General features: G+C 50.4%; 1 protein-coding gene and 1 long non-coding RNA gene across 2 annotated transcripts in view; one reads left to right on the top strand and one right to left on the bottom strand.

Annotated features, from left to right (window-relative positions):
- Positions 1–9,572: 9,572 nt before the first annotated feature.
- On the bottom strand, positions 9,573–10,925 carry LOC129515104 (uncharacterized). Its single transcript, XR_008665523.1, has 3 exons — positions 10,803–10,925; positions 9,748–9,818; positions 9,573–9,633 (listed from the first exon to the last, which is right to left on the bottom strand). It is a non-coding gene; the product is annotated as an uncharacterized LOC129515104 (long non-coding RNA).
- A 99-nt stretch (positions 10,926–11,024) lies between these two features.
- LMX1A (LIM homeobox transcription factor 1 alpha) overlaps positions 11,025–27,472 on the top strand; it is a 155,021-nt gene continuing 138,573 nt past the window's right edge. Inside the window, exons 1-3 of the mRNA XM_055333825.1 lie at positions 11,025–11,069; positions 11,491–11,588; positions 13,864–14,050. Coding sequence (XP_055189800.1) covers positions 11,513–11,588; positions 13,864–14,050 — 263 coding nt within the window. The 5' untranslated portion in view covers positions 11,025–11,069; positions 11,491–11,512. The remainder of the gene's footprint in view (positions 11,070–11,490; positions 11,589–13,863; positions 14,051–27,472) is intronic.

Genomic DNA, 27,472 nt, shown 5'->3' with positions numbered 1-27,472 from the left:
AGGTGCCCCTTCGGGTCACTACATTTGTATCTTTGGGGTCAGTTCCTAGCAGTGCAATTGCTGGGTTGTAGGGTAGCACTATTTCCAACTTTTTGAGGAACCTCCTTACCGTTTTCCAGAGGGGCTGCACCAGCTTGCATTCTCACCAGCAGTGTAAGAGGGTTCCCCTTTCTCCACATCCTTGCCAACATCTGTTATTTCCTGATTTGTTCATTTTAGCCATTCTGATGGGTGTGAGGTGGTATCTCATTGTGGTTTTGGTTTGTACTTCCCTGATGTCAAGTGGTATTGAGCATTTTTTCATGTAAGACAAGCCTATCTCATCTAGATATCTGCCCTGGGTCTTGGAGTATCCTTTAAAGTGGGGTGGGGGGGCGACTTTCTCTGTAAAGGGCCCATATGGTAAATACTTGAGGCTGGAGACCTTACCTTGTCTGTCTCAATCACGCACTCCGCCAAGGTAGTGGGGCAGCAGCCATGGACGGTGACCAAACAGAAGGGTAGGTTGTGTTCATATATAGCTTTATCAGTGACACTGAAATTTAAATTTCATATAATTTTCACCTGCCATCAATGTTACTCTCCTTTTGATTTTATGAAATTGTTTTAAAATGTAAAAAAAAAAAATCATTCTTAGCTTGCAAGCCTGACAAAAACAGGCAGTTGGATCGGGCCCATGCCTAGAGTTGACAAATCCTTGATTTACAGACTTCAGCCTTTCAGGTCCTTAGGTGGTACCACTCAGTGTCAGCTAAAATCCTTGAGGTGGCTCCTGCACTACCTTAAAATTCCCGGAAAGTTAGCCGTGTACCCACAGGACCCAGCTCCTGGGATCACATGGGCCGTGGCACCAGCCTGAGCTTTCTGTTCCCTGTTTTACAGGTTTGAGGGGGCTTCCAGGGGAGAAACTCTGACTCTCAATTCCACCTTTTTTCTAAAAAGACAGAGAGTCTTGATCTCACTCAAATACCTGGTGCTGGGTTCTGACGAATGGAGGTCTCCATCTGAACCTAATACGTAGCATGAAGAGTTGCATAGAGACCACTCGTCATTGAAGGGAAGAATGTCTCCAGATATCTTTAAACAACACACCCCCTCAATGCACTGAAAATATATGACAGGTTTAGTGACAATGTGATTTTTACATGGTTTCCCCGAATCCCAATCTTTTTCAAAAGCAAGCTGCACTGTGCTACAACTTCTATCCAAAGTATGGTTTCATTTCATGGATATTAAATTTGGAGATTCCAGTGGAGACAGGATAAATATGAGGCACCCTGAAGGATCTGAAAGGGTTTTTGTGGAAAAAAGCTTAGAGTGGCCTTACCTTTTGGGTCGCAAAGCGGGGAGTGGGTGTTTGTGTTTTCTTTCAGGTGTGCAGAGAAGTTCTGGAAGGATAGCTAGCAAGAACTGAATACCTGGTGGATGTGGGGGAGACGCTTCGCTGCATCTGCTTCCGGGCCCTGGTTGTGAGCCCTCTCTGCACCTGCCTTTTCCCTTCTTCCCTCCTCACCTGTCAGCAGGACCTGACTCTGCCAGGTTGCGAGGACACAAGGCTCCCTAAGACACAGATGCGTGTGTTGCCAGCGAAGGAGCCAGGCGTCTAAAGAAAAACTGGTAATATCATGTGATAAATGCTAAACAGCCCGTGAAGGGACCCAGAGGAAGTGCTAATTACCTGTCTAGGAGCAGAAGAGGTAGGTGTTCAACGGGCACGGAGGAGGAAGGGAAGGGGACTCCTGGCTGAGGACGCGGCCTGCACCAGAGCCCAGGGCTGTGCCTGCAAGAGTCGGGGCGATGTCTGCAGGGCTGCTCGGGGTGCTAGAGGGGTCAGGGGTGGTGTCCGATGTTGAGTCCGGGGAGGGCAGAGAAGAGAAAGGGAGCAGGGGTTGGAAGGGGGGGTGATGAGGCCTGCAAAATCAGTTGGGGACAGTGTGTGAGAAATTTGTGCTTTTCTGGGGCTGGAGGGGGTGGGGTTGCCCCTCAGAGGACTCAGAGCAGTGAGGGCACTGGGCAGACAGACAGGAGGCCCCCGATCTGTGAAGTGGGGGGCTGGACTAGCCGAGCCCGGGGGTCCCTCGCAGGGCTGACATTTCGCAAGGAGATCAGTGTTTGTTCTCTTTGCGAAATCACTGGGCCAACTGCTGAGGCTCAGCCAGGTGCAGGGGGAGGCCTCGGGGCGGTGAGCAGTCCTCGGGCCTGTTGCTCAGGGGAGAAGAGGCAGCAGGCTGGGGAGAAAGAAGTCACTGCCTGGGCCTGGGACTGAGTCAGTGGCCCGGCCAAAGTCCGCTACCCAGTGGGAAGAAAGATGAGTCGCTGAAGAAACTGATGGATGAGCTCCTCCCTCCCCACCCTGCCCAGATGTTCTGGGAGACTCTGGCTGAACTCTGGGGCACACCCATCCATGTTCCTGGCAAGCATGGCAGGCTGGAGTGTTTCACTACCTGGCTTTTAGCTGCTGCTGGCGCAGACCCAGGACAGGAGGGCTTAGGCCTAGCGAGGACTCTGTGATGCCCGGAATGGGCAAGACCCCTCAGGTGGGTGCCCTGCTGTCGCCGGAAGGACCCGAGGGCAAAGGTTTAGTCATGGACACTTGGCAGCTCCAGACAGGGGCAGAGTTTTTTTCAGGCTGATGTTCAGGGTGGATCTCTCTCTACTTGCATATGAAATCAATGAGATAATGGATGCGAAAACATTTTGAAAAGTCACCAAACTTATTGCACCCTGTCCTTCGGCTCTGCCTCCTGCATTTCCCACTCCTGCCCCTGTGCCACCATTCCCCCAACGCTCCTTTGATTCCGTTTTCTCCTTCTGTTCTCCCCTCACAGCTGAGCAGACTCTGAGCTTTGTTGACTCGATTTCTGAACTTTCTCATCCATCCCCCTTGATTTCATTTCTGCAGTCCTTGCCCTGGCCCGGGCCCCGGATTTCTTACTTATACTAGAGTAATAAAGTTTACCTGTTCTAGTCCCCCTTTTCTTCTTTTGAGTTATCAGCCACACTGCTACCAGATGCTGTCATCTTCAGCTGTATTCCTGATTATTTTACTCCTCTGGTCCAAAGCGCTCAAAGGCTATCTGTTGTCTGCAGAGTGATAAACTCTGAGGTCCAGTATTCAAGCCTCCTAGGCTGGCCCACTTCCCTGTGTTCACAGAGATCCTCTAGCTCACCTTGGCTTTCTGCCTTTTGTGCTTTCACTCAAGCCCTGCAATCTTCCTGGAATGCCTTCGCTTTCAGAAACCTCCTCACAAGTTTTTTTCTCTGTTCTCCAAGGTCCAGATGAATTATGTATGGGATAAGAAAGGCGGGAATAATTATAGTTTAGATGCATCAAAGCATCTTTAAAAAAAACTGATCTCATTAACGTATCCACGCGGTGTAGACTCATTTTGCACAGGACACTGTGCTGTGGATTGGGATGCAAAGGCTCACCGGGTACATGCACTTGGGCACGGGGATCTAGAGCTCCGGGGATTAAGCTTTTCTTTCTTTCTTTCTTCCTTTCTTTCTTTCTTTCTTTCTTTCTTTCTTTCTTTCTTTCTTTCTTTCTTTCCCAAATCCACAATTGTATCTCCAACACTAGTGCCAAAATATCTGTGGAGTGGCTGTATCTCTTTTTGCCCTTGCTACCAGGAAGCTCAAAGGCAAATTTGACCCTCAAACACAGTATTCTTTAGCGTGTTCAAACATCCACACATAACAGGTGCCAAGTGTGGACTCAGAGCTCTGTTAGATTAAACTATGATGTGCAAGACATACACATGGTTTCTGCCCCAAAGAGCCAACTGTTAATTATTACATAGTTAGCATATCTTCATTTCTGTTTTCTCTATTCCTGATCTTGTAGTTTGAGGATCTTGTAGATCCTCGTCTATCTTTAGGAGCTTTTTTGTTTGTTTCAGGTTTTAATTTACATTCTAGGTAGTTAACATATAGCTTAATATTAGTTTCGGGAGTAGAACTGAGTGATTCATCACTTGCATCCAACATTCAGCGCTCGAATAGACCTTTAGTTTCATGTTATAAAGTGATTTTCAGAAGTACAGTCCATATATAAAAGTAAAAATGTCCCAAAACTGCTAATAAGGTCCCTGATTTGATCACTGTTGCCACGAATTATATATTTTTTGTTCCTTTATCATGGGGTCTCTCCTAAAGCCAGCTAGACATATAAATATAACTGATACAAAGTTTGATGTGATCGTCACAATCTTGTAAGGCCTTATTTTTCTCTGTTCCACCTTGTAAACTCAGAGTGACATGTAACATTCTGTCACAATTAAAATATTAGCCCCAAGTTATTATTTTGGGGGATGATTTGCTTTTCTGTGGCCCGTATATAATTTTGATTTAAAAAATCGATTACAGTATTTTTTAAAAATTTTATTTATTTATGAGAGAGAGAGAGAGAGAGAGAGAGAGAGAGAGAGAGAGAGAAAGGCAGGGACACAGGCAGAGGGAGAAGCAGGCTCCCTGCAGGGGCCTGACGTGGGACTGGATCCTGGGTCTCCAGGATCAGGCCCTGGGCCGAAGGCAGGTGCTCAACCACTGAGTCACCCAGAGAACTCCTCGATTACAGTATTGATAATATTTGTATGTCACCTCAAATCCTTTTTAGAAACTCGGCAGGGTGTGGGATGTAAATCAGTTAGCATTTGGATAAACATGGCTTATCCATTGGAAAAAGTGAGAGTGGGGAGATGCAGGGGTTAAGGGTCCCCTCAGTGTTCTCTCAGCGGCCACTCGGGTTTAATGTACTTGGAGAGTGGAGACGCAGGTGGGGACCCCTCCTTCTTGAAAATACCTGTACATAGCTAGGGTCTTGCTACTGGGTTGGTGGAGGTGGTCTCTGCACCTGCTCAGCACAGAGCTGCCTCTGCGCTGGGCGGTGCCTGCCCGTGGGCCACATTCGGAGAGGCTGTACCCCAGCTCTGGAGACCCCAGTGCTGCAGAAGGCTTTAATCAGGCCTCCAACTGTTCCACCAGGCGTGGTGTTCAGGGACGTTTGCCTAATCCACCGACACATTCACTTCATAGCAACTGAGGTATGCTGGGCACGTGAATCGGGGAACCAGGCCCAGGATTTTAACAGACCTCATGTCTTCACAGATCTCTCTCTGTTTTGGTGCCTGGGGAGTTCACTGCTTGTGTGCCTCCCCCCTTCTCATCATTTCCAAGTTCTTGATATTTAGTGTGAAGTATCACATGTAGATGTCAAAGATAGGGCTTGTGAGATCCCACAAGTGAGAAGCTTGTGCAGGAAGCCTGCAATCTGGGGACCTGTTATGGATCATGTGGGATTTTTCCAAAAGAAATCTCTGCTCAGGTCGGGGGTGGGGTGGCATCAAGAGCCAGATTCCACCCGAACCTCACTTGATGCCAAAAACGGTCTTCAGGCTGTTTAATTTATGGTGCGTTCTCAGGACAACTGTACTCAGATGCTAGGTACTAGGGCCACACGTATAAGTAAAATGGTCCTAGAGGTGCTTACTGTCTCATGATGATGACAATGGTGACAGCAGGTAAAATCCACTTAACTCTTACTAACGTGCCTATTTCCGTGCTAGGTATTTTGTATTATTTCACGGAACGCACACAAATTCACCCCCAATTATTCCCTCGATTTAATAAAAGGGAAAACTGAGGCTTGGAAGGATTAAGGAACTTGCCCAAGACGGTCTTACGGGATAGAGTCGATGATCAGTCCCAGGTCTGTGTGACCCCAGGCCCCATCCTCTCACTGCCCTACTATGCCACCCTCCAAGTCAGAGGGCGCAGCCTCTCTGGGGCACAGAGGCACCTCAGCTATGGAAGGTGGGGCAAGACAGGTGCTATGGCTAAACACATGGACTCTGTCTGAATGCTGGCGTGGCTCCTGTTTGCTCATGAGAACATGGCGAAGCCCAGGTGATTTTTCCTTCAGAAGTTATGTCTGCTTGTTCCCCAGGAGGCTACATGAGGACATAAAGGTGACGGGCACTGAGGGGGGCACTTGACAGGATGAGCACTGGGTGATATGCTATATGTTGGCAAATTGAACTCCAATAAAAAAATAAATAAAGGATATTTGAATGTTAAATGAACCAGACAGCTTATGAGATGTTTCACATCCATCTCTTCTCTGAACTCTTGAGGAGTATTTTATTCTTTTCCTTATACAGAGAAGGATGCTGGAACATGGAGGAGTTGACTGATTGAAGTTTGAACAGTTGATACATGTCCCAGCTGGGATTTGAACTCAGGCCTCCATGGTTCCAAAGCCAGGCATGCTGTTTCTAGGACACCCAGTTATGCCATGAAACAGGCTCATGCTGAAGGGCACTCTCTGTCTAGGTAACAAATACTCGCCGGGGCTCTGGTTAGGGAGAGGACCGTGCTGGGAGCAGGAGAAACGCAGATGAGTGTGACATGGCTTCTCTGAAGGAGCACACGGTCCAAAGGGGAGATGGAGTGGGCCATGCAGATGATTCTAGACAAGATCCAAAGAATTCGGTGCTGTAAATGGTGCCTTTGTTAGCTGACCGCCTCCCCACCCCACCCCACCCCCCGCCCATTCCAGCAGCTGGTTTGGGATGGCCCCCTTTCACCCCCAGAAAGACCCAAAGCACCTGAAGCACCCGGTGCTCCAGCTCCTTTGAGAGATCTGCACGTGAGTGCAGGCCCACTGCTGGGGAGAGATTTCAGAGGTCAGGAGAGTTTGCAGCTCCAGTGCCCCCCACCACACTGGTCTCTGGCCGCCCCACCAGAGTACGGCCTTCTCTGTCTAGGCAGTAACGTGTCTGCTTTTTTTCCTCTCGCTGGAAACGCACTTTGACATTTTTTTAACAAATAACACAATTTTCCCTTTGTGTTTCCCTTAATAAAACACAGAAATGAGAGCAAGAAAAGGAAAGTAAAAAAACATGTTCCTGTCATCTCCACTCTGTAACAGGATGTCCTCCCTCCCTTGCTGTCTCCCTCCCACCGCGCGAGGGCCTCTGCTTACCCCGTCCTCACTCTCTCCCCAGATCTCAGCCACAAGCGTTCATGAGTCTGGTGGTGGAGCTTCTGTGTTCTCTGCCATAGAAGGGGTAGCTCCCCGGCTGGTTCCACAGATTGCTACTTGACAGAGGACAGGTGACAGGAAGAGGACCAGAGGCATCTCCCAGGTGAAGAGGTATGGGCAGGTTACAGGGACCCTGTGCACCCTCTTGAGGCCCCCCCATTCACTACCCTGGCCTGTCTTCCTCCAATGATGGCAGCTTCCAGACCAGCCTGGCAAGGGCCCTCTGTTTCCTCCTCAAAGCAAAGTACTAGGCTTAAGATGTAGTCCCTGGATCTCTTGGAATCTGCTTGAAGTTGCAAGATTCCTGATGTTTGGAACAGCTGCCTATCTCTTAGCAGGGATAAATGTTGAGTTTCCACACCAGGGGCCAAACACCAATTGTACGATTGCAGTTTCGGGGGAGATGTGGCCTACCAGCAGCCCATGTGGAAAAGGACAGAGGAGGGTTGGTTAATAACATACACGGGATGAGTCAGCGGCAGCCACCGAAAACGCTAACCCCAAATCGGGCCATGTTAATGGGTGTTCTCTGGCCAGAAAGAGGAGATGAGGTCCTGAACACATGGTCATTGGGAAGCTGCAACAGGTCTGGGTGCCATAATTTAGGGGGGAGAGGGAAAAACTGGAGCAGGTTCAGAAACAAAGGGAACAGAACAGAGAGGGCAGCTCTGCCCACATCTGACAGATCTTGGAAGTAGGATTTGACATTTCGAATGACCAGCCCTGAGCAATCAATGGACCAGATGTGGCAGTGCCAGGGAAATGAATTTTGACCCAATATAAACCTAACACTTGGGCCAGAGGAGCTGTATGTTTGCTCCCACCTCTAAAAGTCAATAATTTGGGGGTGTCTCTCCTAAAGCCTGTCTACCTCACTTCCACAAACTCTCAGAAAACAGTGTTTCTGATAAAAGGGAGAATATGGCTACATCGTCATGAAGAGCTTTTGGACAGTGGCTTTGTGGCATCTTCTGTCTTTAAAAAGTGAAACGATAGCATTGACTCTAAAACGAACGACCATGTGGCATGATTAGGAGACTCTTCCACAGATGGAAAGATGTCTGTCTACCTGCCCACGATGTCATGGAGCTGGCTCAGGTCAAAGTGAAATGACATTGGGGGAGGAGTGGGATTCATGATCCCCAGTCCATCTAGAGAGAGAAAATAAAGCATAAAAGAAAAAACCCCGAAGGAACAAAGTGTCTCTTTAATGGTTTGGACACGTCACTTAGCCCCATCAGCCTCTGCACCTGGACCAGTTCTGCAAAGCGGGTGATGTGCTGTGGGTTCTAATGCTCACCCCATTGTTTCACAGCCTGCAGGCCGGAAAGGCCTGTGGGACCATTGGGTGAGTATAACCCTTCATCGCAGAGAAGTACAGTTGCCCAGAAAGGTGAACCTGGCCTACCTGACTCAGTGGCAGAGCCGTCCGGGGAAGTGAGGTCCTTGGATTCCTGACCCTGCCATGTGCTTTCACCTGTACTAGAGTGCTCCCCCCATCCCTACTGTGAACACAGTGCTCAACCATCAGTTAAGTAAGTGGCATTTGTTAATCACATATATGAGCCTGGCTCTGCACTAAGGACCCCACGGCTTAGAATATGATTATGAGACTGTCTCCATCGTGAAGGTGCCCAAGAGCCAGCTGGGGGAAAGACATTCCTAGCAAACACTTGTGAGTGATCTCTGCTAATCAGCCTGCCTTCCAGAAGCAAAGACCATTTCGAGGGGCCTGGGTCCCAGATCAGATGAGAACCCATCCACTTCCAGGGTATTCTCTACAGGGAATACTCTGACCACTAGTTAACCATATTTCATACATTCAAGACCTCTAGTGAAACCAAAACTCTGTTGGGCATTTAAAAATATTCCTTATGATGGTATTTGCTTTACTTTTGTTTTTTTTTCTTGCCTGACTTCTATTTTATATATTATCCTAAGAATACTTTTGTAATTCATATTTCCCCTCCACACTCTACCTGGGGTGGCAGAAAGGACAAAGGACAGGTGTCAGGGGACATGCCACTAGCCGTCTGGGCCACACAGAGAAACCTCCCAGCCCTACTTAAGCCCCAAAGATTCATCTGAAACAATGGATAAAACTATTTGTTCTGTCTACCTCACAGGTTTGTCGTAAAGATCAAGCGAAATCATGTATGTGAAAGTATCCTGGAAAGTATAAACCGGCACTCAAATGTAAAGTATTAAACTCTTTGCCCTTTTCTCTCGTTTCCCTGAAGTCATATTCTGTGTTTGGCTTGTGCCTGCTGGCAGAAAGCGCTTCTAATGGTGAGTGGGGTCAAGGCCCCCGGAGCACTCTTGAGCCACAGCTGCCAACACTTTTTTTTTTTTTTTAAATAAGGAAGTGGTCCTGTCCTTGGAGAAGGGAAGAAAGTGCTCGCTATGTGGCATCTCGCCTGCTCAGGATCACTGTGCCAAAGTTCCTGGCCATTCCAAGTCAGTTCCCTGCAGCTCAGGAGTTGAGGGGCCCCCAGAGAAGCCGGCCCAACTGACCCCTCCCGTGGTGCTCACTCGGTTTTCCTCACCTGTAATATCAGGATAATCATTGTCTCCACCTCATAGGGTTGCTGTAAAGATTAAACGAGTTAACTGTGTAACCAAGCCTGGCACGTAATAAAATGTTCGATAAATGTTAGGATCTATTTATTGAGCATCCCCTTGGGTCCGGGCACCGTGCTCACCTCCTGGACTACACAGATGATTAAGACCCGCGTCGCGCTCCTGGAGGGGCTCGAGGTCCGACCGCTGTAAGCTGAGGTTAGGAGGTGTAGGGAGTTGAGATCTCCCTTCTCCCCCCCCCCCCCCCGCCCCAGTACTCTGCTCCCCTAAGTGCGCCCCCTTAGCTGACTTCCTGCTCAGAGGCACTGCGGGCTCGAGTCTGGGGGGTCCCATCCCACCTCGTCTCTGCCCCCGAGAGCCCCCATTGGAGCTTCGGGCCGCGGCTCCTAAGGCAGCCGCACACCCCATCCGCGGACGGGGTTCCATCTGAGCCGGCCGGCGCGTTTGGAGCTCAGGGGAAGTTGGGAACTTTGCAGGAGCCCCGGCTGCAGGAGCAGGGGGACTGGGGGGCTCGGGGGTGTGGGCGCCCCCCCCCACCGCCCCCCGCAGGCCATCACACACCTCCGGCAGCTCCCCCAGGCTTCCGAGGTCGCGCGGGGAGGGCCGCGGTGCCGGAGCGCCCGCGGCGGTGGAGAGCTGCCGGGGAGCCGGGGGAGCCGGGGGCGCCCCGAGGGAGCCCCGAGGGAGCCCCGAGGGAGCCCCCGCACGTGGAGGGGGGGAAACTTTGCGCGGCTGCGAGGCGGCCGCGGCGAGCCGGGCCGGGGAAGGGAGCCCGGCGGCCGCTCCAGGGGCGCGCTCCCAGCCCGCCTCCCCGCGCACCCCACCCCTTCCCTCCGCCGCGCGCAGCGCCGCGGCCCCTGTGAGCTGCGGCCGGATCCGCCCCGGCGCCGCAGGGCCCGACTCGCACCCACGACCCCGGGCCTCCGCCCTCGCTCCCGGCCCCGGAGAGCCCCGGGCCTCCCCGCCGCCCCCCAGCCGCGACGCGGGCGGCCAGCACGCCCCGAGAAGGCCGGCCGCCCGCGGCCACGTCCCGGCCCGGCCCGGGCGCGCCGAGGAGCGGAGCCAGGGGCCGGCGCTCGCTCGGGCTCCCTCCCCGCCGCGCCGCCTGCAGCCCCGAGGGCCTCCGCCGGCCCCGGCCGCCGCCTCCCGCCCGGCCGCGGGGAGCGAGCTCGCCCACCAGGTAAGGACGGCTGCGCGCCGCAGGGCTCCGGCTCCGGCTCGGGCGGCGTGTTTCGGAAAGTTGATTTGAAATGCGTCCAGGAGTGAGCAGGGCCAGCCGCGGCTCCTCCCCGAGGCGACTTCCCCGCTCCCGCAGACGTTCCCGGCACCGGCCGGCCGGCGGGAGGACCGCCCCGCGCGCCCCCAGCGGCTCTCGGCGCCCGGGCCCCGCGAGCAGGCGGGCGCGCTCCGGCTCGCTCTCCCGGCCCCGCCCGGGCCCCGGCAGGTGAGGGGCGCGAGGGGGGAACACCCACCCCTCGGTCCCGGCCTCCCCGCGGCGCTGGGTCCCCGCGGAGCCGTCCCTAGGGCCCGCAGGGGTGCAGGTCGGGGCGGAGTCGGACTCGGGATGGGGAACCCGGGGCTGGGGAGCGGGCGAGGGTGTGCGCGGGGGCAGGGGGGGGCAGGGAAGGGGAAGCGCAGTTGGGGGGCGGAGGTCTCAGTACAAAACGCGTTGACTTCAAGTGAAATCAGATCACTCAGCAGTTCGCGGTGACTCGCCTCTCCGCTCCCACCCCACGTTGCTCTGGGCTGGACTCATCCTGGTGACCCCGGGCACTCCCTCCGTGCTTTCCCAGGAGTGCGGCGGCCCCGGGCTCCCGGTCCCCGAGCGCACGGACCCCAGAAGCAGCGTTTCCTCTCCTCCGCAGGTCCTCCCGGCCCGGCCCGAACATGCTGGACGGCCTGAAGATGGAGGAGAACTTTCAAAGCGCCATCGAGACTTCGGCGTCCTTCTCGTCGCTGCTGGGTGAGTGTTCAGGCCGCGCGCCCCGGGGCGCACCCTCTTTGCACCGGACCCCAGCCCTGCAGCCCGGCTCGCCGGGACCGGTCAGCAGGAAAGGGACCCCGCGCGCCCCGCGCGCCCCGCGTCTGGCGCCCAGTGGAGCCCACGCGCCGTCTGTCCATCAGTCCCCGTGTGTCCTTCCTACCCCAAGCCGCCCCAAGGCCTCCCGCGCCGGGCACCGAATTCCCCGAAGCCGCGAGGGGCGGGCGAGACGGCTCGCGGGCGTCTGAGTGGCAAGTGATTAAAAATACCCAGGGCTGGATTTTTAATCACGGAGCTGATGGACGCGTCGCAAGTGCCGCCCGCTTCTCCGCGGCCTAGGGGCGAGCGCGGGGCAGCCGAGGCTCGCAGGCGCCCAAGTTCGAGGCGGCTTCTCGCCCCCCCCCCGCCCCCACCAGCTCCAGCCCGGGTCTCAGCCTCCGGCACGGCCGAAGGGCTTTTCCGGGCCGGTGGGCAGCGCAGCGCGGGGATTAGCCCGCGCGGCAGGGCCCTCGCCTCGGTTTTAATTAACTGGAGCCGGACCTCGAGGCCGGCGGGTCCCCCCCCTGCCTCCCCGATCCTTCTGCAGCGACCGCGGAGGATCCGCGAGCCAAGGGCCTCGAAGGGCGTCCATGCGCGCGGGTCCTGCTGACCTGAGGCCAGGAATTCGCAACCTCACCTCCCACCCCGACCTGGGTGCTTCTCGGGTGTTTTACTATTTTAGCGGGAGGGGTTTTCGTTTTGTCATTTAAACCTCTTGCCTCCTCCCGGCATTCGGAACCGCTAGAGCCGGGAGGTGATGGTGATGAGACTGGAGACGGTTCGGCTGGAGAAACCACATCCAGGGAGGACCCCCCCACCATCCCCAGCTGAAACGAAATCCCGGGCGCACTGCGTTCCCTCCTTTCAACCGGGTTTGCGGAAACTTCTCGACTCCGTCCAGCGTCGGAAGAGCGTGGGGGGGGGGTCCCCCTCCGCAGCTGGCATTGCCCTGGCACGGAGCGCGCGCGACCTTGTGCCCACAGCGGCTCCCAGTGTGCGCTCCGCGGCTCCCACCGCCCGGGTCCCGGCCCTGAATGCCGAGACAGGACAATTTTACAACTGAGAACTATCTTTTCTACTTTTCTGAGCCCTCCCCTGCGCGCCCCAAGGCGACAGGCTCCACTCAAGAGCTGGTGGCAGGATCTCCCAGGGGGGAAAAAGAAACCCACAAGAGTGTGGCGAGGAAATGGGGAAGGGTCAGGCCCTTTGGGACACCACGCGCAAGAGTATTGTTATCAGGGGACAAGGCCTTCTTTAAATAGCTGTGAAATGTGCCGACAAAAGCAGCCAAGTGTTCCCCCATCCTAAAAATAGGGCATCCCCCCCACACACACAAAATAGAGGAACAAAACAGACAAAAGTCCAAAGGGTAGGGTAGAGAGGATTCCCTCTTTCCGCGGAGTGGGTTTGGGGTGGGTGCAAAATCGCACGCGCTGCAGCTGAGCCGGTCGGATTCCCGGAATTCCCGCAGCATCTCCGCGCCCTGCTTCTTTCCTCTTTTTTTTTCCTCTTCTATTTTGATGCGTCTTAATTATTTATATGTGTACGTACAAAAACACACATAAAATCCTACGTTTAAACCCACCTGCAATTTGTACTCCGGCCAAGGCACAGCACTTTGGGTGTTCATTGCTTTTTTTTCCCACAGTACTGAGTTTGCCTGGAGCCAGGCGGTATTTTTCTGTATGCCTGAGACTTTTTAGGAAGAAAATAAAAATTTTAAAGCTTTCCCTCAGAAAATACAACAGAAATTGCAATTTTAGCAAAAAGACAAGACCAATCCTCCAAAATTCTTTTTATAGACTCACAAATTTAATATTAAAAGAGACAAGCAGGGTGAGTGACTTAATGCTTAGTTGATAAAGGTGGGAGCGCAAATTTATTTGTAGTCTAATTGTACGGGATGTGCGCTCCTTTGCACGAATACCTGGGTAGGTTGGATCATTAAGGCCGCTTATTGATTTCCGCCCCTTCCCATATAGAAGAATTTGAACTTTCCCATAGAGTCGCTGTTTTATTAGAAACAACACCTGGTTTGATTTTTCTCTGTTTTCAAGAACTCGGTTTGGTTGATTAGCAGGGATGGGGGTTTTCCCAGGATGGGGAGCGCGGGTTGCAGGGGGGGGGGGCGGGGAATCGGCGGGTGTAGGATTGATCGGAGTGTGGCCGGGATGCTGAGCCGGCGCGGTTGACCCGCGAACGTCTGTTGCTGCTGCAGGCAGAGCGGTGAGCCCCAAGTCTGTCTGCGAGGGCTGTCAACGGGTCATCTCGGACAGGTTTCTGCTGCGGCTCAACGACAGCTTCTGGCACGAGCAGTGCGTGCAGTGCGCCTCCTGCAAAGAGCCCCTGGAGACCACCTGCTTCTACCGGGACAAGAAGCTCTACTGCAAGTACGACTACGAGAAGTAAGTGATCGCGCCGCCGGAGCGCGCCCCCCCGCACCCGCGCACCCAGAGGCGCCCGAGGCGCGTTCACCCGCAGGCAGTGCGCTCCCCGGGGCCGCAGAGACGCGCGCGCTGGGCCCTCCCCGGGCGGCCCCGCCGTCCTCCCAGGCACCCTCCCCGACTCGGCTGATCCCGGGGGACACACCTCTGTGCGCGCTCCGACCCATCCGGCTCATTCCCGCCGCTCCCCTTCTCTGGGGTGCCCCGTGGGCTGCCAGCGGCCAGGTCTCCTGGGGGGCGTCCACGCCGTCGCACCCACGTGTCTGCGCCCCCCGCGCGCTGGGATGGGAGCAAGCCGTGCGGCTTCAGCTCCCGCGGCCTCCGGCGCGGCCGGTCCCCTGTGCGCATCTGTCCACGGGCGTCCCGTCCCGACAGCTGGTGCTCAGCAATGCTGCTTCCTCTGCGCTCTGCGCACACCCCGTTTGCCTTTGCTCTCCATGATGCCCAGGACCCCTCCTCCTCCGCCCAGAGTCTCCAAAACCCTGGGGGCGCAGGGGCTCTTAGGCCAGAAGCTCGGCCTGGTCTGAGGCCCCCTCCTCCCTTGCACGCCTCCCCTCCCCCGAATCCCCCGTGGGGGTGTGCACCGCAGCCCCGCACCGGATTCACTTCTCTCCAGCCGACGTGAACGTTCTGGGGTGTTCTGAGAATTAGTTGGCAGGTATTTAAGCAAGTAGATTATTTGGAATTTCGATTTCTGTAATGCCTTAAAGCCTGGATGCGGCCGGGAGTGGGAGTTAGAAGGATTTCCTGGTTCTCACCAGGCAGGCCCGGAGTTGCTTAGTGGGTCCATGGAGAAGGGGAACTGCTTTTCCTTGCAAGAGCGGCTAGTTCACGGGGACACTGGCTTCCCAAAGCTGATCACGCACGGTTTGGAGGAAAAAGCGGCGGAACGCAGGCCTATGTTTTTTTTGTTTTGTTTTGTTTTTGCACACGAGGACTGGTGTGTATGGCCAAGGGGCCGCGCGTGCGCGCGCAGAATTCTGCATGTGTTACTGGTGAATAAGACAGCAGTAGGTGAGGATAATCGAAGGAGGGGCAGTGTGCACGAAAAGCAGCTCCTATCACCGTATTAAAAGCACAGCCAAGGTGTGTGTGTGTGGAAGTCTCCTTGTAGCAAGAACATCAACAAAAAACGCTGAGAAAAACCAGAAGTGTCTTCCTTTCCGTGTTGCCTGGGCTATGAGGGTTACTGAAAGCTGGCGAAGCTCATACCCAGTGACCACACACACGCACACAATCTTTTTTTTGGCTGCACAGGGCTCCTTTGCCCACCATGTACTTGAGCTTTGCCCTCCTGTGGAAGGGGTCCTGGGCCTGGATGCTGGTTTTGAAAAGATAACTTTGCATCTTTAGCCCTAAAAAAGAATCCATGTTTGGTTTTGGATGAGTTGGACAATACAGAAACGTATAAAGAAATGAAAACACATGACCACTTTACAAAGTGGTAATTATGGTTAACATTTTTTAAAGAAGACATGCCTGTATCCGTTCTTGGTTGTCTGTTTGTTGCCACAGTGTCTGAGTGAAAAGTGCAATTTTTAGGGAATTAAGCAGATTTCGCCCACAGAACTTCAAGTATCACCTTTGGATAAAGCTTCTGGTGGATTGCTCTTGCTTCCCCCCTCCTCCCCCCACCCGCCCTCTCCTGCTTTTCATCTGAAGGTTTTGGGATTGTGTAGACCCAATCTTTATCTTTCTGCTTATAGATTACTGAAATGTCCACATCCTTCAGGCACAACACTAGCGAATTCAAAAGTATTGGAGCTTAGGAAAGGATTTGGGTTGTGAATTTCTATTCTGTTTGTTAAAAAAAAAATTGCGAATCAAAGAAGGCTTAAGGGTCAACACAGCTGTCTGGCCAGTCAGATCTTCTTTAAGGAAGTCAGGCTGTGTCAAGAGGGGAAGAAACAGTTGTTGTAAAGTACTTAACACAACAATGTCCCCTCCATTTCAGCCTCCCAGGTTTGGCGCAGTTTGGGCTTATTAGCCTACTAGGGTCAGTTCTCCTCTCTCACAGCTATTTCTGCAAAGGGAAAATTGCAGGGATCAACTTGCCAGCTGTTGGCCAGAACCAAAAAGATTTTGTAGAGGAGCATGAGCTGCATTGTTCAGAGAGGTGTTGATGTTACAATGAGGGGTTTTCGTTTTAATTTTAACGTCTATTTCGGAAACACATGTGTAAAAAATGGAGTTGTTTGCACTCGTTAGCTCAATGCACACTATCACCACGGGTCTGTGCCCGGCCTCTCTCTATCTCTCTCTCTCTCTTTTTTTTAAAGGATGACTTTTATTCCTAGTTTCTCTTCCGTTCTCCATCCCAATCCCAGCCTTCTTCAAAACAAAATGGGGTTTTAATACATCTGATCGTCTTAACGGCATTAGCATGCATGGTGGTTGCTGGGTTGGTTTGTTTCAAAATTAGGCTCAAGACAGATTCCTTTAATCAGCCAGCTGTTACCAAGCTTCTCGAGGCAAGGCATTGGGCTGTGGGATGAGAGGATGTGAGACCGAGTCCCAGCTGCCTTCAGGGGGCTTGTACCCCGGCCCTATTGCCTTTCTGTATTCTCCCAACTATCGAGCATTTCTTAGAAGCATCCTCTAAGGGCAGGACTAGGTGTTGCCCAGAAGCTCTCCTGAATGACCAGATCTTTATCCTCCAGAGGGTCAATTCAGCTGCAGATAATCACCGTGAGACAGGCACAGCACGTTTCCTCTTTAACGAATTGATCATTTAAGAATAATTTTGCCCTTTTGAGTGGGTCTTTTTAAAATCTGAGGCCCAGGCGAGGCAAGTGGAGCTGAGGTGGAGTTGAGGCAGTGGGACAGCGTGGGGGTAAATGAGGAAGCACATCATGAAGATTCGGGGCTGGTGTGCCCTGCTTTCCAAATTCGCCAAGTGTAAATGCTATTCCTTCATGTTAAGATCAAAGAATGTATAGCCAATGTGCAGTCTCCAGGGACGGTCATACACATAAAACGTAATATTAACACGGGGAGTTTATTGTATTTGCTTTAGCCATTTATATGTGCTTTTTCAGGCTGTGGGCAGTTTTGCATTTGAATTATTAGCTGCCTATTCATGGTGTCAGGTGGCCAGCTAAAAGGTGAAAATTCTACTCCATCAGCTAGTGGCTTCACCTTCTTGGTGTCAAACACCAAATTTGTCTAATTAAAAAAAATGGAATTGACAGTGGCATCTGAGACACAGCCATTTGTTTAAGACTTCAGGATGTTTTGTTAAATATTTGTCTCGTACACTATGACACCCTCAGGAGTAATTTATCTTCTGATCATCCAAAACAAATAAGCATTTAAGGCGGAGTGCAGAACGCTGATTTATGAATGTCCATAGGAATTAAGAGCTGGAGGTGGTCTTTTGGTGCATGACAAGTCATCAGAGAAAAATAACTCGTTAGGTGGGGCGATATGCTTATGGTACTGCCGAAGCTGTACCAAGTGATGTAAAACAGGAGGATCCTCTAGGTATGGGTGTTTAAAAACTGGATTCAAAGGTTTTTAGTATTCCTGAAAGTTAGCAGACAACCAAAATATTTTCCAGCCTGGGGGACTTCTATTTATATAACTGTTGTTCCCTATTTAACTGAGTCCTCTGTGATCTGGGTAGTTTGGAGATTTCCCTGAATTTGTTCCAAACAAATACTGTAGTTGGACTGTGGCTGGAGACAGAAGAGGCTGCTGAATAACGGGAATGTGGTAATACAATAGATAATTAAGCCTTCTGGAAGGGATCCCACATTTAAATCAAGTTTATATTGTTTCTTTCATGTGCCTGGCAGCTCGGTGCGTCAGCCGGGGCCCTCTCCCCTCACATATGAAGTTTATCATTATCCCCTAGATTGTTCTGGACATCCTAGGAGCAGAGTGGGATAGTTCTGCTGTCATCAGGGCTGTTCTCATAACATCACAACTCCCCACATGTCAGCAAATCCCAGGCCTTGTGAGACCTTTCCTCAGAGGGCCGGTCCATGTTTTCTCCCCTTTCTTTTGGAGCAGACCAATTTTCTGAAGAAAGGGACTAAAATGGGGGCAAAGTGGATATCACATTTAGAGTCGTCTCTATCTTGCCTTGGACCTGCTGATTGGCAGCCCCTCGGAGATGATGGCCGAGGTAATGATCTCTATTAGGACCAGTAATGAACTAATTCTGCGTTTTGTCAAGGTGTAGCGTAGGATGTGAGTGTGTGTGTGTGTGTGTGCGCGGGGAGGACAATTCGTTAGGTCTTATATTCCTGTGACATTACTTGGAGATCAAAATGGGGCATGCAGTTACTCATAAAAGGAGCCCAGAGATGAAATTACAGAGGCAGTTGTTAGATTTTTGCTGTACTTACTTTATCTTTTGCTGGCCCGGCTCCTGGCATAATAAAAAGTAAGGAATATAAAAATCAAACACAGCTAGGTAATAAATTGATGTCTGCATTAAATTGCAGGGGGGTTTAGCTCGGGATAAGCACTGTCCACGGGCTGTGGCTGTGTGTTGATGCAGGCCGAGTAATCTCTTTTTTTATTTAGTGGGTGATTGGAAACAGTCCTTGCTCAGAGGTGTTTTCTCTTTTTATATGTATTGGTCCCTGGGTAGGACTTCCTTGGAATCTCAGACTTAAAATTTTGAAATAAAATTAGACAGCACAAGTAGATATTAATAGTATTCTGGGAATTGCATATGAACAATGCTTTTCAGAGCAGGGTTGTGGGATTCTTTTGATCCTTACATAAATGGAGCACATTATAAAAAGTTATTTATCCAGTCCAGTGTTGCATACTGTAGAGTCCTGGAACTTTTGTCATCCACCTAGCTACTAAGGACTTACTTTTGCTTTCAGGTTTCAGTGACCAGAGCTTTTCTGAAAGCTCATCGTTTGTCTTGCTTTTCAGTTTCATTTTTCTATTTTATAGCTTTTTGTATTCGCCGAAATGCTGTTACTGATTTTAGAGAGGCCTTGTCACCGTTGCTTTTTCATTTTGGAAAATTTTTTTGGAGGTCATGAGCAGGTACTTTCTCTAGTGAGAACAATTTCCATTTCTTGAATTATCAGATAATTATTCTTTTCGGTCAAAGAAATCATTGGGGTCACAGCGTTTCGAAGTGAGAAAAGAGACAGGGATTTAAGATACGCGTTATACTATCAGAAATTTGGTAAAGCTCCTTAGAGCCAATGTCCATACAACACGTCATTGTTGAATCACGTCAAGTTCAAAATAACCCATATTGAATCCCGTCCACTTGATTGTTCAGTACAATGGGAGTGAACTGGGCGGGGGGGGGGGGGGGGCGGGGGGGTGAACTATGGAAGGAAAATATGCACTCGCATGGGAAGATGTAAAAACAATTTCTGCCACAACTGTGAACTCTTAGTCCTATTTGAGTGCTTTTCAAAAAATTTTAATTTATTTTTAATTATTTTATTTAAAAATAAAGATTTTATTTATTTATTCATGAGAGACACCGAGAGAGGGTCAGAGACACAGACAGAGGGAGAAGCAGGCTGCCAGCACAGAGCCCGGTGCAGGACTCGATCCCAGGACTCCGGGATCACGACCTGAGCCAAGGGCAGAGGCTCAACCACTGAGCCACCTGAATTATTATTATTTTTAAAATATCTTTCTAACATGGATTTTTCAATGTCCTTTCACATCTTTAGAGGGGAGTTCTTAGTAAGCCACTTGTGGGCTGAGATGGGAGGATTGGGGGCTGCGGAGGTGGAGGGCCGTTCACACCCTCTGCACGGAGCAGAGGGGTCCCTGTCCTGGGAGGGCCCTGTCCTCTTTTCAGCAGGCCTGAGGCCACCCCCTAGGAACCCCTGTGTTTTTCTGAAAGTCTCTTAGTGACATGTAGACCAGTGTTGTTGCCAGCAGCCTTTGCAGATTTGGTTTGGGAGAGTTGGTGATTTTAGGAGCCAAACGTAGAAAAAGTTCTGAAGTAAGTAACATTTGAGGGCAGGAGAAAAGAGGCCCTTCCCTCCCATGTGCCTGTTTTACTGGGACCTATGGGGAAATGGGCCGGTTGCGCCTTGGGATTTTACATCGTCTCCTCAGTCTTTTTGACTCGCAGGATGTGGGACGTTTAAGTCCATTCATCACAATTAGAATTAGTTATGTTATCGCTGACCGACGTCGGCTGCCGCTTTGTGTCTCTTTGTCATATATTAAATGAAACTCAGCCAACCGCCTTGCTGAAATGAAGCGGACACCTTCCAAATGTCAAATTGCTATTTGAGTCGAGCACAATGATCTGTCTCTATATTTTTAACCAAGATGAAATTAATAAAACTGCTATGGCCCTGGCATTAATTAGCAGGAGGATTAGAGCTGTATGGGCTAAAAAGGAGGTGTAAACACTGTAATCTTGCTACATGTTTGTTTTCACACTACTGAAAATAAATAAAATGAGATTTAGGATAGGGATTAAGTTTCTTTTGGCATTACACAGCAGATTCGATCGGAATGCAGCAGGAACACTGAAGTATTAGCAAGGCATGATGGAAGGAATAGAACCGTGGCCCTCAGTCAGTTTCCCACCTTGTGTGTATGCTTGCTCCCATCACAGATGACCCCATCTGGGTAGTTAGACAAAGATTTTTAAAACCTATCTCTGTGCCGTTCTTCTCACTGACGCATCAAGGCAGCCGAGTCATCTGGAGAGCTTGTCACCTGGCTGCCATGCTTGAATTAGCCAGAGTTGCAGGAAACCATTGCCAGATTCCCCATTAGTGCACCATAATGTCACAACAACTAAAAATACAAAATGGACTGTGCTTTTCCTTAGTCCTCTAGCTGAAGCTCCACAGGAGAGTTTGGTCTCTGCCGGCCTTTCCAGATTCCAGTTTGGGGATCCTATTTTTGGATAACAGTAAATACGTCTGGCTTTACTGACTCCAGTGTCTCCCTGCCCTATTAGATTTGTGTTTTATCATTATTATCCTATAATGGACAAGCCCTGATAGATGTCTGGCCACTATGGATGGGCCTACCTTGGCTGACAGGCCCAATTAAACTCTGTGCGTATAACAAATATCTTCAGCGTCCAGCGTTGCTGGGAATGGACCCCATGCGTTATCTGATGTTCACATCTGGCCCCGTCCCATTCTGCCTCCCCCTCACTCCCCTATGCCCTGTGGAATTCTAGTAACTTGACTCTTGCCAGCATCAGATCTTACTTAAATACCATCTCATCAACTGCCTCATTTTTTTCCCCAGGCCATCCTTATGGACCATTAGTCCTCTTTTGATTTGCTCACGTGGAGGAAACAAATTAGTCTTCTGTGGATGCAGAAGTCAGAGAGTCCTGTCACATGGCCACCCAGTTATAGAGCAGGGCTCAGCTCAGCAGTTGGCAAGGGGCATACCCCTCAGGTTTGCATGATGCCATGACCATCGATTGCTCTTTGGGTGACCATGTCGGCACCCCTGAACATCCTCTGAGTGTGCCTGGTACCTCCGTAGATGCTGCTGTACGTCCTGCCACTCTAGATGGATGTTTTTTTGGGAGGGAGGGTGGTCAGAGAAGTGCCTGAGCCTGATGCTGTCACCAGTAAATCAGAAGGAGTTATTAGGTGGGAAGCCCGGCTGGCATTCTGCTTGGAGGTAAACACACCATTCAATCCCAGCTTCTTGCTGTTTCTCTGGACATGGCCCCTCTCCAGCCTGGAAAGAACCTTTATCTTTGGAGCATCAGGTTCTGCTGCTGCAGCGGGGAGGGATCTTTCCAGCAGCCTCCTCTCCGGTTCCATGGGGCCCTTTGGCCACACCACAGCCACGCCTTGACTCAGTTCTTGTGCCTCCTCCCCATCGAGCCTCAGGAACCTTTAAAAGGATTTTTGAAAACAAAACAAAACAAAACACCCCCTCCTGAACTCCAGATTAGCCTCTTAAGCTCATTAAAGTTCCTTTAAATACCAAAATGTTGGGCTCCTGGGGACTATCCCCCCAAACCATATTTTCATTCTTCACATTGTTGTCATTCACTCTGCAGCAGATTAAGGGCAGCTCTCTCTGGGCCCAGAAACGGTCCCCTCTCTCTCTCTCTGCAGGAGGGTCCAAATATGTCTTTGTTTGAGTACCTCAATAGCCTGAACCTAACTCAGGAGGAGCCAATGTCGGCTTGGCCTAGGGGCCCCCAGCTCCACGCTGGAGAAGAGGTCGATGTCTTTGGAGGATAAGATGGGGCCCCAGACGGGGAGTGGGCAGTTGAGTGGAGAAGACGTGGCTTGTACAATTTTCAGGAGCTGGGTGGCCACTGGGTCCTCTCCCGGTCTCTAGGGAGGCCCAGGATGGATGAGCACACCAGTGGCCTGGATTTCAAGGGCCCTCTTTGGCCTAGAGAATGAGGCTGGTCTGAGGAGCCCTCTTTGTGGGACCCAGCAGAAACGCTGGAGCCCAGTTTCTGTTCTTCCCCTAGGCATTGGTGGACTGTCACAGTTCAGAGGTGGATTTTTATGGACATACCTGCCTTTTGCCCAATGCTCTTCCCTCTTTACTTCGTCATGCCTCTTTTCCAAGGAGCCTCCTTAATACACCCACCCCCTCTTTGTCATTTCAGGCTTCCTTCCCTAAAGCTGGCTCTTGGGGAGAGCTTTCTGGTTTTGACAGTGGAACAAATCCTTTTTAACATAACCATCGAGAGAGTTTCCTCCCCTGCTGCTGGCTCCCCTCACCCCTTCTCCTCCTGCCCCTCCTCACATTGTAGCAGGGATTCCTTTGTGCCCCGGGGACAGTGATGGCCGCCATCTTCACAGGAATGGAGGCTGAGCTCCTCAGAGACGAAAACCAGTTGGCGGTGCCATGGGGTATTCTTTGGAAACCCAAAGAGGAAGAACATTCCAGAAGACCCTCCCTTGCATTTCTTTGGCAGGAGTGTTTGCCTGGTCCCCATGCCTCTGTTTCCCTTGGGGGCTCTATGTACCAGGCATCCCTAGATTCAACCAGGGCTCTACTTTCTACAAGTCCAGTTTCAAGATCGTAGCTCAGACTTGCCCTCTTGCTTATCTTGTGCTCTGAACCTATCTTGTGACCTTTGAAATTTCATATTATCTTGTGTACAGGCTAGTGCCTGGTCTTAGCTATCTGTCAAACTGGGCAGGCTATTATGAAATAATTCACATTGGGATGCACATGAGAATGTGGTGTTCTTTCCAAGATACTTTTTAACTCGAAGGGTGTTTAGTCGAAAAGAATGATGACCCGACAGTAGAGTTTGAGGTCCTAGAGTGGGACCAGCAGAGTTGATGATCTTGGACCGGAGGCAGGTAATGCTTCGTAGGGTGCCTTCCTGTCTGTGTGTAAGGGTGGTTGGGATTACACACCCACTCCTTTATTCTGGGTTTTATTTTCTCTACACTCTGCTGTTGGCTGGGGTCTTCCTTTTAAAAAATCCACATCCATAGATGGAAGGGGTTGGACAGGTGGGCGAGCATGGTTTGGGCACTGCATAACTCCCTCCATTACTGGAAAAATAACTGGAAACACATGTACTATTGTCAAGAGATGTCCAAGCCACACTGTCTTCATCTGTACTAAGGAATGTGCTAACAACCTCATAGCGTTATTGTGAGAATTAAATAAGAAAATGAACATGAAACGCTTTTTGGTAAAATACAAAGAACTAGACAAGGTTGGATATTATTGTTGATTTTTTTTATAGGAATAAGAGGATACGGATTCTCTGGAGCTGTGCATGATAACTCTGAGTGCTGTCTAGGTGGTTAAGAGCCTAGATTGTGAACGCAGGGTGTCTGGGATCACGTCCTTGCTCTGTTGCTCACCAGCTGTTTCCGTGGGCAAGGGTCTTACTTTCTCAGTGCTGGTTTCCTCTCCCTAAAATGGGGATAATGATAGTACCAACCTCATAGGGTCATTTTGGGTTAATATTTATAAAGTGTGCAGGTCCATGCTTGGCTTGTAGGAATTGCCGTAAAAGGATGTGTGGACAAAAACGTATCTTTTTCCATTTTCAAAGAGGCCCTTGCCTTTATTATCTTGATTGGACCTCACAACAATTTTAAAAGTCAGATAAGGAGAGTTTTTTTTCTTCCCCCTGAATTTTATTGCTAGGAAACTGAGGCTCAGAGAGGTTAAGAACTTGCCCAAGGTCACGCTGTTGGTAAAGAGGGAAGCTGGGATGCTGTTCCCAGCCTCTGACTCCTGGTCCAATGGCCTTTCCTTTAAATCACACCATCTGCTGCTTGAATTCTGGTGTTCACACCCCAGTGAGATCACAATTCTCAGTTTGTCCTGTTGAACCAGCTCTTGGAAAACAAGTCCCCACCTGCTAGATACTTGAGCTTTTGGGCAGCCTTCTGACGGTCAGCTGTTTCTATGTTCTGTGGTTTTGAAGGAAGTTTTTTGGATTTGGGATTGCCTGAGTGTGTATGTGTATGTGTGTGTGTGTGTGTGTGAGAGAGAGAGAGAGAGAGAGAGAGAGAGAGAGAGAGAGAGAGAGAGAGCTGCTAGCATACACTCATCGTACTCCTGTTTATCAGACTCCACGCCCACAAAGCCATCCTGCCGCCATCATTTACGGTCCCATTCCATCTGCATTGGTCTCCGTTGTTCCTCTAGCTTAGCTGTTCTTCCCCCACCGGAAGAATGACAAAAAGGCGGACAAGCATCCATTTTTCTCTCTTTCCAGCTCCCACAATTTGCTCTTGGTGGCTTGTTCTGGGAGCCTGTCTGCACATTTGGCAGCAGAACTGTTAAATATCAGATCTGGAGCCTTCCAAACATAACTTCCATTGGGACTAGCCAGCAGCTGTCCATCCATTCCTTGCATAACCCCTTTCCAAGGTTTCTTCTGAACTGTGTTGTATTTTCAAGTGAGCCTCAGCCTCAGCTAGAAAAGATCCCGCTGTGCCCTGGAATGAGGCTGGTTTGCAGAACTGTTGATTCCTTCTTGTTTATGACTTGGCCTGCCCGGATCAAAAAAAGGGGATAATGGAATATTGGCTTTTAAGGAAATTAAGTATTCCTGTATGGCTTTACTTCACTCACCAGCGCTGACACTTGGTTCACTTAAAACTAGTTCCAGTCAATTTTAGGGAGATGGAATGTACGCATGAATTTAATTTCTGTAAAGTGACATGTAACGAAACTAGAGATTTCAGGTAAAACAGCAGTAACTGGAATCCACTTTATCTGGTTGTATGTGGATTTCTCAAATTGATAATTAAATGGAATCTTATCAACCATTGGTTTATTAATTAAATCACTTGTTCATTCATTTCATCATCAACCAGACTTACTAAATTCCTCTATGTGCTAGGTATGTAAAAAATGAGCAAAATGGAGCATTGATGTGTTAACAGTCTAGTAGAGACTGCTTAGAGGCATAAATTAAACAGAGGCCTAAGAAAAGAGTAAGATTGTTAAGAGTGACATGTCTGTTGGACAGAGAGCCCACTGACTTAAGTCCCTTGGTTCTGCATTACTCTGTGCTATTCATGATCTTATTACTGCTTGTCACAACACGAAGGATATATTTATTTGTTGCTTTGTGGCCTATGTTACTAGGTCATAAACTCTGTGAGGGCTGGGACCTTCCTATTTTTGTTTTGTGTTGTTTCTTGAGACCTGTATCTCAGCATCTTGCATGGGACCTGACACATAGCAGGCATTAGACAAATGTATCTTGGTTGAATGGATAAACTCATCAACAGGTAGCTTGCTTGGGGTTGTTATAAAAGCTTCACGGAAGAGGTAATAAACCAATAAATAAAGGCATATTTCAAATCGTGGTAAGCACCAAGAAGCTAATGAAAATAGTACATAGTAATACAGAACCAAGGGACACCACGCTTTAGGATATATTATCATATAAATCACAAGAAGAGGGGAATGCCCAAGGAGATACAGCACAGAGTGGGAGAAGCACCAGCATTCAAGGAGCTCATCCTTGATGGGATGACGCAGAGGCAGAGAATGCCGGGGTGAGTGGGTTTCTGGAAGACAACGCAGTGGTGGAGACTTTCCACAAGTAGGGCTGCCTACTAGCTCTTGAAATTGACAGCCATTGGTAACCTTATCAAGAGGTCATCAGAGGCATAGAGGGGACGGGACAGAATTTTAATGGGTTGTGGAGTAAAAAGTAGTTGACGTAGCAGAGGGAGTGATATGACCAGCTCTTCTGAGAAGGTGGCTAGCAGAAGAAAGAGCAGAAGGAAACAAGGCAGTGCTGGGGGTGGAGCTAGAATGAAGGGAAGATGTCATAGGATGGGCTAGTTTTGAGCCTCCTTGATGGCTAAGATGACATTAGCCAAGAAAGGAAGGAGGCTGAGGATCCAGGAGAGAGGGTGGCCTCCAGTTGACAGAGGAGCAGGTAGCTGGGGGAAGGGTCAGGGACACATCTAGGGCACATAGGGTCTGGCCCTGCTCTCCTCTCTCCCAACCATTTACTCCCTTTGTCCTTTTCTGCCTGCCTCTGTGGATTAGCTGGAACTGACACCATGGAACAGAGGGTAGCAGAAGGTAGGCTGTCCCCCATCACTCCTCAGGTAGCTGCTGCAGATTCCCACATCGTTTCTTTCCCAAGGCCGCCTTTGTTCGTGGTCCCGAGGGGGCCACCAGAGTGAGGCTCCAGCCTGTGTCCTCCTTCCTCACACACTAGTTGTCTTAGGGTGAACTTCACTGTCTGTCATCTTCTTGTCTCCACTCTTTACCCATCAATGGGTGACATTAATCATATCACCTATTGCTTAATTTATCCATACAACCCACATACATCTGACTCCATCAATAGAGTCACAACTCCATTTGGTTATGGTGTGGTCCGAGGTGTACACCATGTAGCCGATTCCTTAGGACAGGTGTGCAAGCCTGCCCAGGCCCAGAGCTAGTCAGCTGTGCTTGGCAACTAGACCGTCCACATGCCTGGCAGTTGAAGGGGGCTTTTGCTTCCTGTGATACTCAGGAGCAACCTGAAGAGAAGGACCTCCAGAATGGGGACACCGTCCCCCTCGTTGCCCAGGGTGGCCGGGTCTCTCCCCCTGGCTATCACTGTTTGTGGTCTCATTCACACGATTGGTTGGTATGGTAACTTTCTCAGACTGGAGTCTGCAGTGACCTGGAAGATGGCAGTGAGTTTTTCCAGAAGCCTTGAGCCATAATCCTGCCTTTGCCTCTGCTCTGGCTGGATAGGCCTGGGCAAATCACATAATCTCTTTGAGATCACACGGTTTGCCTCAGTGCCTTTCCCTTGAGCTCTCTCAGGTGTGGAGCATGATCGCAAACTGTCTGATGTGCGCAGGGAGGGAGTGGGAATGGTTTTGACAGGAATTTGGGGAGTGGTGAATGGAGAGGCGTGCAACTTTCCTTAGGTCTACGGCTGTCACATTCGTATGACTCTAGGAAAGAAAAAATAAGTGTCATAAG

Source organism: Nyctereutes procyonoides, unplaced genomic scaffold (genome assembly GCF_905146905.1).
Source record: "Nyctereutes procyonoides isolate TBG_1078 unplaced genomic scaffold, NYPRO_anot_genome, whole genome shotgun sequence".
Lineage (NCBI taxonomy): Eukaryota > Metazoa > Chordata > Mammalia > Carnivora > Canidae > Nyctereutes > Nyctereutes procyonoides.
The sequence above is the reverse complement of the archived record's forward strand: the minus strand, read 5'-3'. Positions and strand labels throughout refer to the sequence as shown.